Source organism: Lissotriton vulgaris, chromosome 1_1 (genome assembly GCF_964263255.1).
Source record: "Lissotriton vulgaris chromosome 1_1, aLisVul1.2, whole genome shotgun sequence".
NCBI lineage: Eukaryota > Metazoa > Chordata > Amphibia > Caudata > Salamandridae > Lissotriton > Lissotriton vulgaris.
Genome location: NC_141685.1, coordinates 1902333540 through 1902352879, shown reverse-complemented (window position 1 = coordinate 1902352879; position 19340 = coordinate 1902333540). Strand labels below are relative to the sequence as shown.

The following is a 19340-nucleotide window of genomic DNA, read 5'->3' as shown; positions in this document are numbered from 1 at the left end:
CCAAGGTAAAATGTTTGATCGGGATGAGTCCACTTTCTATTGCAGTTGGCCTGAATATGCGCCTATGTACCGGTCACCTTTGAACAATGTTTTGGTACTTCTAAATGCTTTACACACTTTTTTAAGTTAAGCCTGTCTGCTTTGTGCTGTAACTACCACTGATTGAACCCAGGGTTAAATTACTGAACCCTTTGCCTGGACCAAACTGGTTTGTGACTTTATTACTTGGAGTGGGCTACTATCCACCCCAACTAATAATTTACTTTATTACTTTTTATTGTGTGAAACTATCCAAGCGTACAAAATCAACCTATGAACTTATCTGATTTTATAGAAAAAGAAATTATACAGTTAAACCCCTATTAGGTCACCTTACCAAAATGCAGTGGCCTGAGATTAAAAGTTAAAAACATTGTGTGACAAATTAAAGCCCTCAAAACTAGATAACTGTATTTTAATGTACATTTTTCTGAAATACAAACATTTATCGGAAGCCTAATTGATGATACCCTGTTCAAAACGTATAAATTACATCTGTATATCTGCACCCACAGATAGGAAGCATATATTTCTGAATTTGAATGTCATCTTTTGCAGCACACTTTTCTGTCATATTATACTTATCAGAGTAAGAATTACATTATTCAAAATGTTGATGAAACCACCAATTTTATATTGGTAGTGAGCGGCAAAAATTGAAAAGCATATAGTCAATACAGAGTTACTCCCCCCTGCACATAGGAAACATTGAATTGCAACTTAGCAGTAATTTCTCTCTTCTTTTTCAGTTTTTATTTACTCTATGCCGGGATACTCGTGCAGTATACGAGAACGGATGTTGTACTCAAGCTGCAAGAGCCCTTTGTTAGAAATGCTTGAAAGACAGCTGCTCTTGGACATTATAAAAAAGGTATGGTTTCATTACTGATGTACATGAGGTAGCTCTTGACTAGAATACCATTTGAAAAGTACATAAAGTTTGCCGACATGATTTCTCATTTTGCCGCCGCCTCACTTTGTCTTCAAATAACCCATTCACCCTCTTTAAATAGTTATCTAGAAACACAAGATAATTGTCCTGCCGTAACTCGTACACTAGAGCTGTGATTCCCAAACATTTTGGAGCCACACCCCACTTTTTAGACTGAAAAACTTTTGTGACCCACCTAGCTTTAATGGACATGAAGCGGGTTTTTTTTTTCATTTAACTAAGGTATCTTATGGTAGCACACTGTCATTTACAGACCGCATATTTTTCATTGAAATGGTCACAAAATGTGCACAGACAGACGGATTTACTGATAAAATTGTATTGCGCCTAAATTATGTGTGGAAATCGGGTTTCAGTGAATATTTATCATTTGTGCATCACCAAGTAAAGTGTCTTGGTTTGTTTTTCTCCTATTAAAATCTTTGTTTTCGCCACACTTCAGAATTACAAAACAATGTGCTTTATTTGTGCTTTCCTAACTGATGAATGTGTATACTTCATTTACTGATATTTACATTTTGTTGTGTTAAAAAAATGACATCCTAAAGCCTTTCCTGTCACATTCCCTGTACCCTTGCAAGATTGTCACATAATTCACCTTACCTTGCTGTCCAATGCCGATGTTAAACTAAATATGCAACAATTAGCCAAAAGGCGTAGCCTGACATTTGAAGTCCGTCTTTGTAATGCAGCAAATGTAACAAGATAATTGCTACATTTATAGCCATATTTATAAATTGCTTGAACTTACACAACCCATCAAAAATCAGTTGATGACCAACAGTTTGGGAAACACACCACTAGAGAAACTAGCATGGATACCAAAGAAGACGACCAAAAGATACTTTGGGGCAACAAAGCAACTGAGAAAGTAGAAGAATTAAAAGATGTGGCGTGCAATACTGCCTTGGGTACAGAGAGGCCAGGTACCACATGTGCGAGTCCTTAAATATTTGCGAAATTTTTAGACAACACTTTCATATATTGAAATTATCTATAGGTTGTTGAAAATGAAAATGAAACTTTAAGTCTGACAATTCAATGTACTGTTGGCTAAAAAGTCAAGAATGGCTTAATGTGATAGACCTGGCACTATTGGTCATTGGATTGGATTGGATTTGGGTTTTTAATGCCATTAAGGTATGAACGCTCATGTGAAAGCAATTGTGCATATATTTTTTCATAGTATCAACAGAACAATTTTGAAGTTGTGGCATTTGCTCCGGTTTCTACATTTAATAAATGGTAACGAGAAATGTAAGGCTACATCGTTTTACCTTTTATTGTAGTAAGGGATATAATTTGTGTGTGTTGGAACTGGGGTCACCAGTCCCCTAGGGTAGCATGGCACGAGCGGGTAGGCATCCGAAAGCTTATGTGTAAAGCGACCATACAGCACACGCAACCACTGAGTCAGAAACATGAGCACGCAATTAGGGACGCCACTCCAGTGAGCTTGTGTAAAAACTCAAGTTAACTTTATTAAGATAGAGCAGGAACAGGGTATTTAGGAATTCATCATAAAATTAGCTTCATAGATCTCCTTTCAGATACCTGTGTGTCAACACTTGGCATTAAACTTCAGTTGAATAAATATTAGATATTTCATAAATAATAAATATTGGATAAATACATTTTTAGTAAAACACAGGCCTGACCTATGCCTTGCTTCCGGTCAGCACCTGCATCAAATACATTAAGGAGTTATAACAGAAAGCATTTCAATAAATAACAGTAGGCTTCTACTTTTTACTCCCCAAGCAAAGCTGAGCGTTTCAGAACAGCAACATGTAAATAAATCACTGTAGGCTTCTAGTAGATTTACCACTACGTGGAAGAAAACATTTCATTAGTTAGGCATCAACCTTTCAATCAATGTGGATTTCACCATATTATGCATTAACACATTTCATTGGAGGCCAAGCATTTTCTTAGCAGTAACCTCTTTATCCTACAGATTAAATTATCATCTAAGAGGGCATCAGCAGACCCCTAACTAGGGTAGTATAACCATCCTACTAGGTACGAACTAACATCTCCTCACCCCCCTGACTAAACAGGCCATTAACACTCAGGCAGGAAGAACCATCCCCTAAGCGTAGGTAAAACAGTTCCTTAGTCAGGAATAAACATTTCAGGGAATAGGAGTAACCCTTCCTTAATCAGGAATCAACATTACACTAGAAATCAAGCATAGGCATTTCATATAACAAGAATGGCAACCCTTTTAGGTAAACACCGCATTAGGCAGATATCCCATTAGGCCTAAATAACCCTGACTTTAAGTAGGGATTGACCACCCTCCCTTAAGCAGGAATAACACACTTCACTGCGGGTAAAACATTGCATTACAGTGTAGCTATGTCCATAAAGCATTAACATGTCCCTGCTCAGCAATCAACAGTTCATTAGGTCAGAGGACATTTCATCAACCATTATGCAAAACATCTCTTTAAGGCAAAAATAACCCTTGCCTAAGGTAAATGAGCCTTTCATTGAGGCAGAATCAACATTTCTTAAACCCAGAATACTGTTTACCTAAGCAGGGATCCTCTAGGCTGGAATAAAACCTTTCATCAGGCAACACCCCTCATTTAGGGCTAATAACTCCTTTATGCCGGGCTACACCACTTCACTAACCAGGCAACCATATCCTTACACAGGATGTAACATCTCATTAGGCACCTGCAGGTTTTCTGGTCAGAGTAGAAACCCCTTCCTTCAACAGGCCACTTGGGCTTAACAATAAATTAGGGGCAGGCTTATCCTCAGGCCCGACAGTCTCTGGAGACTAAACAGGCCCCCAGGCATGCATAGTGGCGGGCACAGTTAATCTGGGGCTCTACAAGGCCTCGCAACACTCGAGGCTCTTTGGGGGCCAACGGGGCCCAGTCCCAGTCTTCCCAGGGGAGGGGCGAACTCGGGGCCTCCTCCGGCCTTCCGCCCGCCTCCCTTGGGGGTTACCTTAATTCTTTGGCCCTCCGGGGTCTTTGCGCAGGTTCTGGAGCCTCACGCGACCGGGCGCGGTGCAGGGAGCAGCCACAGAGCACCAGCCGCGAGGCAGTTCCGGCGTTGTGGGGCAAATCGGAGGGGGCTCTCAGGCTTCCTGGCCCCCTCCGCTACGAGCCTTGGCTTCTCTCGGGCAGTCGGGCTTCTCCCGAGGTCTCCTACACGTAGGTTTCCTCAATGCAGTGCCGGCCGCCGATCACAGCGCGGCCGGCAGAGACCAATGGTGGAGCGGCTTCCGGCGGGGGCGCGGCCTATGACGCGGCGCCCCCATCACGTGAGAGGGGTGACTGGATTCAGGCCTAATGCGGCTTCTCCCTCATACGCTGCGGCCTACCTCAGGCTCTCGAGGCCGCCGCAGGAATCCCTCACTCTCCGGCCGGGCCGCAGCGGTGACAGCGGCCCCAGGTCACGCCGAGACACAGCACCTTTTCTCCCTCACGCCTCCGGTTGCTGAGGCGGCCCTCTCCTGGCACTGGGGGCCGCCTGGGGGCAAAGCACGGCGTTTCACTAGGCGCTACAGGTAGGCACTTGGCAAGATTGCGATCAGTGGCGCTCTTCCACTACTTCCGATCGCTTCACCGGCACAGCTACATAAGAGCGCTTTTCAGGGGTCAGCAGTGGAGCAATTAACAGCGCTTGGCAGGTTACTTCGCAGCGCTTTACCGGGTACAAGTCTCAGTTCACAGCGCTTTTGAGGGGAGCAATTATCAGCGCTTTTCACAGGCCGGCAGTCTATAGCGCTTGTCAAGGGAACAACTACTTCCAGCACCTCAGCGCTCCTCACAGGGACAGCTGGACAGCGCTAGGTAGGCAGGGCAGGTAGCACAATCAGCTCAGTGAGCCAGCGCTTAGTAGATATCGCCTAGGCCATCAACAGATTGCCAGGCTACAGCGCCTGGACAGTTTCTTTTAAAAGCGCTACACTAGTAACTCAGCTAGGTGAAAGCCATTTCCAGTTTGAACAGGACAGTCCACATGTCAGTGGTAGGTTGCCAAAGAGGTCCCAGGTGGCGTTAGGAAGTGCAGGGAGCGACACAGCGCCAATACCTGGGTAGTTCCTCAAAAGTCCTGTGGTGGCTTAGTTTCTTCTTGGCGTGATGTTTCTTGCGCCCTTAGTTTAGTTGCTTAGTTTTCTGGTTCCTTGAAGGGGGGATAAATTGGTGGCTGGTGTTCCAAGTTTTTCTCAGCCAATCCCTTCAAGTGGTCCCTGGGGGTTCCCTTCCGCGGGGTTAGGTCAGTGGGGGGGAACAGGATACCTCAACACTTGTAAAGCAGCACACTAGGCCCTGTCATTCCAGCATCATAAGACCCTGCCCTGACCCCCACTGCCTATCCTCCTGCGTAGGTACTTCCCCAGGTCTTCCCCACAGCTTCTCTCCTCAGGAAAGTTCCCTCCCTTTCCTTTTATAGTGCCAGTTGGCAGTTGGTAATGGCAGTTGGTGTCACCTCACCTGTTCCAGAAGGTTCCAGGAGGTTCCACCATTCTACCTGTGGACAGGCTGGCAGGCTAAGATGGATACATTGCCTGAGGGTTCCAGCCAGCCCCTGGCTACTAGAATGCGCCCACTAAACCACGCTGCTGCAGCAGTGGACTGTGGCAGCCATATTAGGGGTAGAAGGCGCCTGCATTTTAACACTAGTTTTACACTACACAGGCCCTTCTCCACTACACAAGGCCTACACACTGTTGTTTCAATAGGGGCATTCTAAATTAACAGGGGATAAAAAGCGAAAAATGTCTGGGGAAAGGGCCAAGTCTCACAGTGTGCCATACTGCAATCCATTCCCTACATTCAAAATAAAAAGCACTCTGATATGCCGTCCGTAAAAACATTGTTATCCAGAGATTTAAATTTTTTATTTGTGTTTTTGGGTCATTAGAGAAGTCATTTAGCTCGGGTAGACATTGCTGATCTGGGCCAAATTTTTCTGGATGCCATTTTTAAAACTGGCAGATGTGTTGCAGTGATTATGTAATATTTCAGGAACCATCAGACCTATATACTTCATTTTGGTGTCAAAACATACGTTTTGGCAGTCAAGTAGTCTTAAAGAGACTGAAAATAAGTCCTCAGAGCAACCCTTCCGCCATTTTCTATAGTGGCGGCTATAATAGAGGAAGAGACATATATAGAAATTAAACAAATAATAATGGTATTTAATCGTTGTAATTATACACTAAACAATGTTTATGATCTGAATATGAAAAAAGAATTATGTTTATCACTCCTGTTTAGACACATTTTCATAGTTCACTTTATTTATTTGTTTCGGCAATCACTTGTGGTACATTTGCATAATGTTGAACATTTGCGAAGAGCATATCGACTGGGACATCTTTTTGTAGCACAGGTTTTGCAAGTACATGTAAGTTCTGTGGGTTGAGGCTTTAGAAATATTGTAGTTTTAGCACCACATCAGTATCTTCCCAACCAAATTCACACAGATCTTTCTCTACTTATGCATGATCCAAAACATTTACTCGTCTGATCAAGTAGAACGGTTTTTAATGCGTCCACGCATAGAATATGAAATCGGTGGAAGTTCATTTAGCGGTACTGATCTCTTGAACTCACTGTACCGAAGATCGTCAAATGTATGATGGAACTCGTTTTCCACATACGCACACGTTATTTTTCTTTAAAGTCACATTCTTCTTCTGTCTCAGCAAACCCTTGTAGATACTTCACCAGGTTCTGCAGTTAAAGCTCCAAGCTTTGTTCCAATTTTGCTCATAGTGTTATCACCCATAAGAATATGTGCCTTGCTAAGAACACAGCATAAACAACAGTTGATGGACAGAATGCAGAACAATGTCATACATTCACTCCAGTACAGAGATCTGGGCCTAAATCCATCGTTTTTTTGCTCAGCATGCCATTCCAGTTTGAACCCAGCCATATGCAAATTAGTCTTGACCCTGTGCCCCATGGGAACAGTCCAGCCCGAACTACCAAGCCAGGTCCTCCCTGGACTGGAAACAAGCATCCTAGGTCCGGTTTCGGGCTTTCAGCCCTCATCAGCCAGGATAGCTTGATTCCAGTGGCATGGAGAGCACGGGACTCACGTCTGAGCATACCCGTCCCACTCGGGTGACAAATGCAAAAACAACAGTTGATGGACATTGTTCTGCATTCTGTCCATCAACTGTTGTTTTTGCATTTTATAAGAACACAGGCATCTCTGGGTCAAGTTTCTTGTACAGAGTATGAAACGGGATTAAGTGTCTTTTTCTCGCCTGTTCCATAACATATCTATCTATAACTCTGACAATCCTTGACTTATGAACATTGTAACAAATCTAAGTAGCACAGCAATAACATCTGTATCGTTTGACAGTACAATGACTCGGTTGGAACCATTTTGAACAGCCTGCTCAACATATGGCACAATTCGAAGGTCATCTTCCTCCAGTGTGCAGTTAAGTTTTTTAACCATATGGCCCATACCCTTTGACTATATCTCTGCAGGCACCAACTCCTCATTGACAATAATTCGCCTTGCAATAATTGGAAAATTCAGCGTTCACATTAGTTCGCATTAGTAATGTTTTGGTGAGTTAACATCTCCAAGTTCATCTTGTTTCGATGTTGATGACCAGAATTTATGAAACTGTATAGGCGTCAAATTTTTGATTCAGGCAAGGTCAATTGTTCCACTTGTATTCATTTGTCTGATTCTCTCACATTCTCTGACAGATAGTTCAAGGTAACTGTCAAAGATAAGGCGCAGTACTTGCAAGGTGCACACTGACTTTTATATCTGTAGAATTTATTTTATTTGTTTATTTTTTATTTTAGGAGTTTTATATAGCGTTGACCAGACCCGTGGGTATCAGAGCGCTTTACAGCATTGTTTCAAGGTAGTTAAGCATATTAGAATAGTCATCAGCAAAAAGAAAAGAACGTTCGATAGTCCAAGCGTGCTGAGGCTTCTGGAGGCAGTGGACGAGTTCAGAGGTAGCCTTGTCGAATGCTAAATTTCGGTAGACCGAAGAAGTTCGGCAGACCAGGAGTCCGGAGTCTTCTAGGGGAAGTGGTAGAGTCCTGAGGTAGCCGTGTTGAATGCTGAGTTGAGGTAGACCGAGGATCATGAGGCTGCTTAATCATTTGCAAGGTTAGTCGTGAGGAGGATGTGAGCAGAGTATATTCGGAGAACACCGGCCTCAGGGATAGCGTGGCTATCCATTTGGGAGGGCGCAGTTCAGCAGGAGGATTTTAAGGTGTTTTTTGAATTTTGTGAAGGAAGGGATAGTTCTGATGTCTGCTGGGATGGAGTTCCAAATTTTGGGTGCGGTTCCGGCAAATGATCTCGCAGCTGTTTTATGTTTGCGTGTTTTGAAGGGGATGAGAAGGAGGGCGTTTGAGCTCCTGAGGTTTCTCGTCTGCCCGGCCCTCTTAAGTTTGGCGGCTAAATAGTCTGATTTTCCAGTGTGGAGGGCTTTGTGGTGAGGCATGCCGTTCTGAAATTGGCTCGCTGTTCAACTGGGACCCATTTTAGTTCTCTTAGTGCTGGTGAAATGTGGTCATATTTCCTGATTCCAGTGACCATTCTGGCTGCTGCGTTGAGGGTTGTTCTAAGGGAGCCAAGTTGGATTTTGAGGCGCCAGTGAGGGTTGCGTTGCCATAGTCGAGCTTGGATAGCACCAGCGATTGTGTGGCTTGTTTGAGGTCTTTAGCAGGAATGAATGGTTTGATTTTGTACAGCAGCCTTAGGTTGAAGAAGGCAGTCTTTGCAGAGTTTTTGATGTGGTTGGTCGTGTCCAGTTTGGGGTCTAGGGTGATTCCTTACGGATTTGGCAAAGGTGAGATTACCAGAGCGTCCAAAACTTTAAGCCACTCTGCAATTTGTGGGTGCTCTTCTTTCTTGGAGATGAGGAGGATCTCCATTTTTTCTTGGTTGAGTTTAAGGTGATTTTGGGATAGCCAGTGTTGAATTTCTTTTAGAGTGTTGTTGAGTCTGAGGATGTCGTTTGGGGAGGAGGTTTCAAGATAGATCTGGGTGTCATCGGCGTATAGGTGTAAGGGGATCTTCGCCTTTTTAAGGACCTTATCATCGGCACCAGCCGTTTCTTGTATGGCCTTGATGAGAAGTTGGTGGTTTACTGTGTCAAAAGCTTCCGATAAGTCGAGGAGAATGATATGGCAGCATTTTCCGGAGTCTAGTGACTGGTGGATGTCGTCTGTGATGTTGAGGATCGCCGTCTCAGTGCTGAAACCTTTTCTGAACCCCGATTGGTGGGGGTCAAGAAGGTTGATGTTGTCCATGTGTTGAGTTAGCTGTGAGAGGACGCATTTCTCCAGGATTTTGGATAGGAGGGGGAGATTGGAGACAGGTCTGAAGTTGTTCAAGTCCGTGCAATCGAGGCCTTGTTTTTTAAGTAGTGGCATGACTTGGCCAACTTTGAGGCAATCCAGTATAGTGCCGGATTGTAGGGAGCTGTTTATGATTCTGCACCAGAAGGGAGCTATGGAGAGTTTGATATTTTTGGTCAGTTGAGTAGGTATAGGGTCTAGGAGGTGAGAGGCGGGTTTGGAGGTTGAGGTTAGCTTGATAATCTCCGCTTCCGTGATGGGAGCGAAGGCCTTCCATGTAGTTGCATTGTGATAACATGGGCTTTCTATAGTATCTAGGGGCAGGCTTTCGCTGTCTGGATCGTTGCTGGTGTCTAGCGAATGTTCAATCATTGTTATTTTGTCTTAGAAGAAGATGGCGAAAGTTTCACAGAGTTCCGTGGAGGCCTGGGTGAAAGTTGTTGTGGACTTAGTGGTTTGTAGCTTGATGATTTTAAATAGTTCATTTGGCCTGTTTTTTGCATTGTCGGTGGATCAGCTAGCTCACAGTGCCACTATGAGCCTCTCTTACCAGGGAGCGAATAGTTTCTGGCCACTATCAAACATGTCAACCCTGACCCCTCATGGATCATGTAAACAGTACAGTACTTTTCGCTCAGTCACACTTTTTCTCAGAGAGATATACAGAATAAACGATGGGAACTTTGTCTTGCCGTATTTCTGCAGCATCTCAAAATCTCTTCTGTCCAGCCACAATTGATGTTAGTTAGCTTTTCTTTTGGATTAGTTTGGCATATGACACATTTTTCTTTGTTCAAGGAGTCCTCAGATTTTGTAATTAGCATCCCTCTGACAGTAGGAAAGGATCCTCTTCTACAACCTGCTTCACTCATGTTTCCAAATTTGAATGAACGGAAAACCTGAAACAAAAACAATATTAAAATAAATTACCAATTTGATGGCAGAAACACATCATTATAGAGTCGCCATTTTGGAAAATTGCAGAAGAGTTGCTCTGAGGAGTTATTTTCTCTCATTAGAATACTACTTGACACCCAATACCTATGTTTTGTCACCAAAATGAAATATATAGATCTCATGGTTCCTGAAATATTACTTTATGGAGGGGTTTAGAGATGCACTACCTTCACTTGCGCTTTATGCTTAAATTTTTAACACAGATTTAACTGGAATTCTCAGTTTATTTTGTTGGCGTGCTGCAAGGGTGACACGTTTGTCTGAACCGTGCCGAAACTCAAACTACCTACCTCGAGACCTTAGGTCTCGACCCCTACGCACATTTACCAGTGGGATTTACCCAATGCGATATTCACAATTTTTCTCAATCATACAAACTCTATAATTTCACCTTCTTGAAATATTTATTTTGACACCATAAATATTCATGTGATTTTCATAACATAAATTTACATTTCACTTGCATTTTATATTATTCTCTAGAACACAAAATAATATTACAATCTTCTTCTGTCTTTCTTTTCAAGGTGCTCTATGCATTTCGGGTCTTACATGACCCTTCATCAGGAGAAAGTGCCATCTACAAAGTAATACACAATAATGAGCTCTTTATCGCAACAGGAGTAAAACAAACAAAATAACCGGTTTTTCAAAAAAAAAACCTCCAACATACAGTGTTTGAACACTCTGAAAAGTGTGTGTCACCCAACTTAAGAAACCACACCACCGTGATACCTCCAACATACATTATTCAAACACTCTGAAAAGTGTGTGTCACCCAACTTCAGAAACCACACCACCGTAATACCTATACTGCCAACCATTCCAAAAATGCTTACTTGATGTATTCAGAACGCTGCCAAAAGAACCTAAAGGTTGCAAAAAAGACTCCTATCAGTACATCTCATATACCTGTGATTGTCCAGTGTAAGAGATGTACTGATAGGAGTCTTTTTTGCACACTTTTCAGTGTTCAAACACTGTATGTTGGAGTTTTTTTTTGGAAAAACCGGTTATTCTAAATTGCTAAATGGAGAAGGCACTACTGAATTACGTTCAGAGGAAGGGGGAACAGGACACCGGAGCCCCCCCACTGCCCATACCGGTCATCCGGGATCCCAGGATCGTCTGAGAAGGGCGATAAAAGGCTTTCAGGTGATCCGTCTGTATTCCTGTAGCGGAATCGTTGATTGAGGTGGGATAACATTGCGGCAGAACACCGCTCAAGAAATTGGAAAAAGGGCTTGCCACGGAGCCTCAGCTCCGAGAGGCCGTGTCGGATGCAAGCTCCTTATTTGGGCCTCAATCTCACTTACTACCTTTCAGTGGATCTCTCTCAATTTCAGTTTCACACTTGCTTACACATACACACACTCTCTTTTACATAAACTTACTCTCACTCACAAGCACGCACACAACATACATTTGAACCTATTTTATCTTACTGCAACTGCTACCAGGGGTCCCATTCCAGCTAAGTGTACTCCATTTTTTATTACAATATTAGTAAAAAATATACTACTATTCACAGTTAATATAATGAAAAACAGGCAGCAAATAAGGAATGAGGATCAGTCTCTGTTTTCTTGGCACTACCACTAAGGCCAGCAGTCGCAAAGGCAGGTGAAGAGGTTGCAAAAGGCAAGCTAGGGGACGCTCCTCCAACCCATGGTGGTCCCTAAATTACGTCTGTGGATAAAATTTTACTTTTATCGCCATTCATTTTTAACATCCAAGAAACTCTAAGTCATTTCTGATACCAGCCTCCCCTCAGCATCTTGAAAACCAACTAGCACTAAAAACTAGGTCTGGGTGAAATTTGTGTAATTTCGTTTGCAGAAATTACGCAAAATGTCCAAATAACAATCTGTCATCACATGAAATGCTGACGTTTACATTTTGCGCTGTTTTTTAGCATCCTTATCTCCATTTTCGCGGCAACAACTAATTTGCAGCTACAGAAAATTGTGCGTAACGCTAACAGCAGCAGTTCACATTCGTTATATAATCACCTTCTCCCTGTGGTCCCGCAATAGAATTTTTATCTGCAGGAAGTCTCAGTTACAGGACGTGGAGTAAGGGCAGAATCTCAGGCATTTTGCCTAAAAGTTGTAATGTGAAATGTTGGAAAGAACACAAGATAACGCTGGGATAAATTAAATTTCGCCAGAGTCTACCTAAACGATCTACGGTCCACTACGTGCTTGAGCATTTGTAACTGTATGTGTAATGTATGAATTTGCTAGGATTAAAATACACATTCTAATTCGTGGTCCGGACGAACAGCATAAGAAAACCTGTTCCATTTTCAGTGTCTCCTTATTAAATTGATGTATTGCTTGTACCATTTTCCTTCCCTCCAAATTTATGTACGTATACTACTTTTAAGTTCTGTTTTATTACATTTTGCCCACAGCGAATTGCTTCGTTGAACGTTAAAACAATAAGTTGGTTTAGGATATTCGTGCATTGTCCAGCTAATACTTTTTCCATACACACAGATTGAAATTGACAACGGAGAGGAGTTAACCGCCGATTTTCTCTATGAAGAAGTTCACCCAAAGCAGCACGCGCACAAACAGACTTTCGCTAAACCAAAAGGACCAACTGGTAAAAGAGGAATTCGAAGGCTGATCCGGGGCCAGGAAGACCATGACACGGGGGATGACTGAGCGTTGTCTGTTACTGAAGCACTGCGAAATGTACGACTCCAACTTTGGTACTCAAGAACTGAATCATTCCAAATATTTTTCTATTTAGAATGGACCGCTTCCATGTCTTTTCGTCTTTTCAACTTAAATGTCTTTATAAAGCTCTGGGGAGTAATGGTCGGTAAGATGATTTCATATGTTAAGTAGCACTCCATCATCATGCAGCAGTGTGTTTGGAATCGAGCGGTGGTTACCAGGAGCAGCTGCCTAGATTTAAACCCAACCATTCACGAGTATAGAATGTGTCAGGCCAGGGGGAACCGTGGTCTCCCTTTCCTCTCCGTTTCTCCTCCCAATCAGCCCAGACCTGCTTTTAACCCATCTGTAGGAGGAAGATTAATGAGGGAAGCAAGCCTCATTAATGCCCTCCCTGAGGAAGGCTGGTAAGTGGAGGTGGAGATACTGAGGCCGAAGTGACCAGTACCGGATGAACTCTCCACACTAGTTACTGGCCATCACCAGATACTGGGCCGGACTCCGGGAAAGCATGCTTACCCCAGAGATACCCGGACACTCCATATGGTTACAGCCATTCGTACAAATGGGTACATGATTCTGAGCTCTTTACCGCACACAGTCTCCACCTGCTCTCAGCACAGTGAAGCTTTGGGTTTTCCCGGGTGTGTCCCCCCACATATTTTATAACTTGTAACTGCACCGTGGTAGCTCCTCCTAGGAGATCACTCTGTACGACTCTGAATGAAGGCTCCGGTGTGTCAGTCTGCTCGTATTTTTAACACTAAATTGTGGCTTTTCTACCGGCATTCGCTTCCATGTTTTAGCTGTCATTTGTAAGGCACTTATGGACCATTTTAATTTGCAAAAAACATTCACTCCTGTAGGTTTATGTTTAGAGACTTACAAAGTATCAGGAATACTCACTATTCCTGAAGCACTCCTAGGCTGCTGTGAGTTGAGTACTCACACTCTTAAGCATTAACACGTTCATATATGCATATATTTAATACTTACCAACTGACTTGTTTGTTTTTGCCAACTGTTCACGACATTCCAGTCATAAAATACTCATTCCCTGGTCTCTTGAACCAATTTATTCACACGTAATATTACCCCCATACGAGTGTAATATTAAGGAGGGAGTCAAATTATTCTACGAAAGTCAATTACAGTTCTGCAGATTCAAAAAATGTATTTACATGTGTGTAAAATGGCATGTGCGCACTTCAGTTGAATTTATGTGCACGCATGTTTTTGTGAATTAGGACATTAATAATAAGTTTTAATCACACTTTCAATCTGATTCTCTAAACTAGATGGCATTGTGTTAAAGGCGGCTTGAAAGTAAAACATTCCCAAAGGTTATTCCTAATTTAGAGAAGCAAATGCCTGAAATACTACTGGTAAAGCAAGCTTTACATTATAATGTGTGCAAAGTAGTTAGATGTTTCTCACAGCCTTTCTGTTGTAAGATAATTCCTCGTGGCTCCTCCTTAGGTGTTTAATTACTTGGCTAGGCTACATGACGATAAAATGGGGAAATGCGATTTTGAAAAATTAAGTTATGCTGTTAGAACTGCTTGGGATCCATGTTTTTATCTAACTAAAGTAGCCGTGTCAAGAATCGGAAGGAATTATGAGAGGGTGCATGTCCTAAAATATTCACAGAACCCAATTTTTCCAATTGTGCCTACATTACCGGGGTAAATCCATGAAGCAAAGCTACAGGACTAACGTGTGGCGTGTGGGTGGACGAAGACTATGGATGTTTCCCTTCAGTTTGATAAATAGACGATTGGATGTTCTATACTTTACCGGTCACCAATGTGCTATGGGTGATCTAAAGATCTGAGCAGCATGAACGCTTGGGAGTACAACCACAGAAAGGGATGCATTTTATCACGTCATTGTACCTGTCTGGCTATGTATATGTGAGCTGAAAGAATGTAATCCCAGTGAATACTCGTTTTATGTAATGACTGAAGTTAAAAAAAACACTATTTTTCTGAACTTGCTGCTTACTTAATGTTTAGATTGGTCAAACTGTAATTAATTTGAAATCAATTGTAGAAAGCAATGAGTTTACATTTATGAATGCAAAATGTACCACAGTGTGCAAGTCAAATATGCAACCGTTTAAGCAAAGTACTATGTGTGTATGTTTAGTTCATTTTGTTGAAGCCAGTAATGTCTTCAGTGTGAATCCATGTTGTTTAAATCTGCTCTATTAGATCGACTGCTAAAATGAAGGTTCTTGACATATGTATAAGACTATGAATTAGTACTTTAAGGTGTTCCAAATTCATAAATCAGTTCAATAAATAATTTTCTTGTGCAGATTTACTTACTCAGTCTTTTATTTGTCATCATATAAGTACTTTGGCCATGCGTTCATGTGGTATAAAACGGCCAACAGATCAAATAACAAAATAATGGCTGCACTTCTGCTTATGTCCGCTACTCTTCAGAGTTCGAAAACTCCATAACATTGTTCCGAGGCATAGTATGAGGTTTGCCAGTGGTACAACCAGTGCTTAATTTGTAAAAGAATAAGTGCTGGTGCTCACAGTGCTTCTCATTCTCAAAGCTGCAAAATGTCACAGAAGCCGAACACCAAGGCTGCGTTGCCTTAATGCCACCTCATGCCTCTTTATCCACCACCAGACATCCCCTTCCACTTGATCTCACTCTTGCAGCTTCTCTTGCACCATTGCTATCTTTGTTTGTCACTGTTTTTTTTCCGTCCTCCTCTTCCTCTTCTGTTTTTTTCCCTCTTGCTTTGCGTCAACGTGTGATGAGTTAAAACAAGTGCTGGTCCCCAAAAACGAATACGTACTGGCACATTACCCCTTTAAGCTATGCATATCATAAATAAATTCTGAGGGCCGAGACTCCCCAGCCTATGGATTCCCAGATTGTTCTTTTATCAATGTCCACCAAATACCACAGAGAATGGGGGTGAAAGGGAGGAAACAAGAAAGAGGGAGATCAGAAGACCGGGATATGGCTGACAAGAACCCTGCACCGTGTGCCGAGACATCCCTTCTAAAGCCTACACTTTTCGCCCTTGGTACAGCAGTGATGGTGCAATAAAGGTAACAAACACATCTGTGCTTTATTATGCGTTAAAAACTCCAGTAACATTGGAATATTGACTGTGGTGTTACGGTTGAAAAACAATTTTATCTTGTGCGGCAGACGTCTAGCAAAGCCCCTTGCGTTTGGCATCTTGAATAGTCCTGCACAGACAGGTTCACATCTGCTGCTGAATAATTTGTGCTCTCACATAACATGGCCATGTCCTGCTTTTCAGAAGAACTTCAGACTGGTAAACTAGGACTGCACCAGAATACTGCAGACAGAGTCCGAGCACAAGTCTAGCTGAGCAGCACGTTGCATTCTGGAACTTGTAGTGATTTGCCATTAGAGATGCAGGCCTACACGTATCGTGATGCAAAGTGCTGTTGGCTACAAAGCCTGTTCTATTTGAAGCTGCTGCACTCCACATGGGCCCTGGGGCTGCTGTGCAGACACACTGTGTAACATTCTGCAGACCGCTGGACAAGGGACACCTTGCTGCTTTTTAAATTGCACCAAAAGCGCGTATTTGTTTCTGGTAATTTAAGACACCTTCCATCGTTTCCACGCCATTCAGCATCCCTTTACTCTGATCAGTGAAACATATTCTCCCTTGCACCACTGACTGTATCTAGGATTTGTTACCGAAAAATCCACCTCAATCAAGCCTCTAGCGTGAAAGCATAACTTACAACTCTTGCTGTTAGATTTGGGGGTCTCTAGTTGGCAGAGGTAGGTACCTTTGACAAATAGGGACCCTTGTGTCTAGTCAGGGTAAGGGGGTACACTCCTACAATTACCCCTGCTCACCCCCTTGGTGATTGAGATAAGCCTGTCTGCTCCTGCCAGAGGCAGTGTGAAAAGCATTTGTGAATACATACAGTAATCAAGTGACAACACTACAGATGGACACCACACAAGTTGTATATTAAAAATAAGTATATTTTATATAGATTCAACAAAAGACCATAAACGACAAAAATACACAATACTATTCTTAAAATGGTAGAATTAGCTTACCGCCTGATTCATCAAGCTAAATTGCACTCGCAAAGGGCAAGATTCTCAGAATCTTGCCTTTTGCGAGTGCAATTTTAGCTTTTGGGATTCATCATCCCAAATGCAAATTTCGCTATTTAAGAATTCGGACATTTGCGAAGAATTGAATTTAAGGAATCTCTATTTGAGATTCCTTAAATGCAATTCATGAAGCATTTTAAAATTGCGAAATGGTAATTTTGGGCCGCTATTTACCGAGAGGTCAGACCTCTCGGTAAATAGCAAAAACTTAGAAAAATGCATTTAAATGCATTTTTCTAAGTTGCATGTTACACACACACATGTCCTTTGGACATGTGTGTGCGCAACACCAATGCAGATTACATTTCAGGGGCGCTACAGGGTGCCCTTTGGACACCACTGCACCCTTGAAATCGCATCCTTATTTGCGATTAGCTAATTGCTAATCGCAAATAAGGAATAACTCCCCATGCATTCCTATGGGCCTTTAGGCCCATAGGAATGCATGGGGAGTTATTCCTTATTAGCGATTAGCAATTAGCTAATCGCAAATAAGGAACATGTAGGAATCGCAATAATTATTGCAATTCCTACATGAATCCCGTTTTCCAAGTCCTTAATAGCGATTCGTTATGAATCGCTATTAGGGGCTCGCAAAACGAGAGAATGATGAATCAGGCTGTTAGTTCTTTTCAGATCTTAAAATGCGACACTTTGAGTCAATGTACCTTAAGATGCGACACGCAGGGCAGCGAAAGTGTTGCAGGAACGATGATGCGGTAGTCCCTTACACGCAAGAACGGCGATGCGTTGGAGATCTGGTGCAAAGAAAGAAAGATGGAGCTTTCTCCTTGATGCGACACGCTTCCCAGTGATGCCGCAGCATCTGCAGCGACATCGATCCTCTTCTCCGGCGATGCGAGATGCTTTACACGATGCGAGCCGCGACCAGCCCTGCGACACGCTACCCAGTTATGCGGAGTCTTCTGCGACGTCGATCCTATCTCCTGGCGATGCGAGTTGCTTCCACAACAACGCGAGCAGCGACAGGCCCTCCGACACTCTACCAGGTGATGCAGCAGCGTCTGCTGCAACGTCGATCCTCTTCTCCGTCGATGAGCTGTGACAAGCACTGCGACATGCTTCTCGCAGATGCGGCGGCGTCTGATGCAACGTCGATCCTCTTTTCCGGCGATGCCAGTCGCTTCATGTTGTGAAGCGGCAGCGGCAGTTCGGCGAGACGCTTCCTGTTCTCGAGTCGCACTTCTAGCTCCTTGCGACAAGCAAGTCCTCAAAAAGTCCAGCACAACTGCAGACACTTCCAGAAACTCTTGGGGAGCTAGTGGGTGAAGTCTGTTGTCCCTGAGACTTCGGCAGGAGGCAAGCTCTGTTCCAAGCCCTTGGAGATCCTTCACAAGTTGAATAAAGTGCACACAAAGTCCTTTCTCCTTTCTTTGGCAGTCAGGCAACCACTGCAGGCCAATCCCCGAACCAGCACTTCAGCTTCAGCTTAGGGGTAGTCTCTTCTCAATTTCTTTTGATTCCTCTGCTCAGCAAAGGTTTCTTCTTGTTGTACAAAAGTGATCTAATTCTCTCGGGTTTGGGTCCCCTCTTTTATACACAGTTTGCCTAGTCCAAACCGGTTCTGGCCAGTCCTGGAGCACTCTGTTCACATGATTCCTTCTTTCCTTTCACAGTGCAGGGCAGAGACAACCGACGCACCACAGGAGGTGGAGCCAGCATTGTGGAGGGAAGGCACAGTCTTATTCAGGTCCAAGGTGCAACTCCTCCCTCCCATCTAGATGCAGATCTCTCTATTCACCACTGGGCTGACTCACCCTGTCTCCTGGAATCCCCCAGCCCCTGTCACTCAAACTCCAGACAAGGAATACACAACCTAGCAGAGGCAGGCTTGGATAGTTGGACAAGAAAATACCTACTTTCTAAAAGTTGTATTTTCAAACACAGAATATTAAAGCCAACTTCAATAAAATATGTATTTTATCATTCTAAGTTCAGGCATACTAAACTCAAACTTTTACCTTGTTCCCTGAGTCAGTTAGGATTATAAAATGTAATAATCTAACTGCCCATTCTGGCCTATGGGGAATAGGTAGCCTTGCAATAGTGAAAAACAAAAATGGCTGTAATTCACTATTAGGACATGCCACGCACATCAGGGCTTGTCCTACCTTATACTTACAATGCACCCTGCCCTTGGGCCTACCATAGGGGTGTCTGATATAAATAAAAGGGAAGGTTTAGGGACTGCGAAGTGGGTGCACAGGTCCAGTCAGCATG

At 43.1% G+C, this 19340-nt stretch overlaps 1 protein-coding gene across 2 annotated transcripts in view; it reads left to right on the top strand.

The window, feature by feature from the left end:
- The window catches only part of TWF1 (twinfilin actin binding protein 1), a 333852-nt gene extending 318574 nt beyond the window's left edge, over nt 1-15278 (top strand). For both annotated transcript variants that reach the window (XM_086919525.1, XM_086919528.1), the window contains 2 exons: nt 789-910; nt 12774-15278. In XM_086919525.1, coding sequence (XP_086775651.1) covers nt 789-910; nt 12774-12944 — 293 coding nt within the window. In that variant the 3' untranslated portion in view covers nt 12945-15278. The remainder of the gene's footprint in view (nt 1-788; nt 911-12773) is intronic.
- Nucleotides 15279-19340: the final 4062 nt, after the last annotated feature.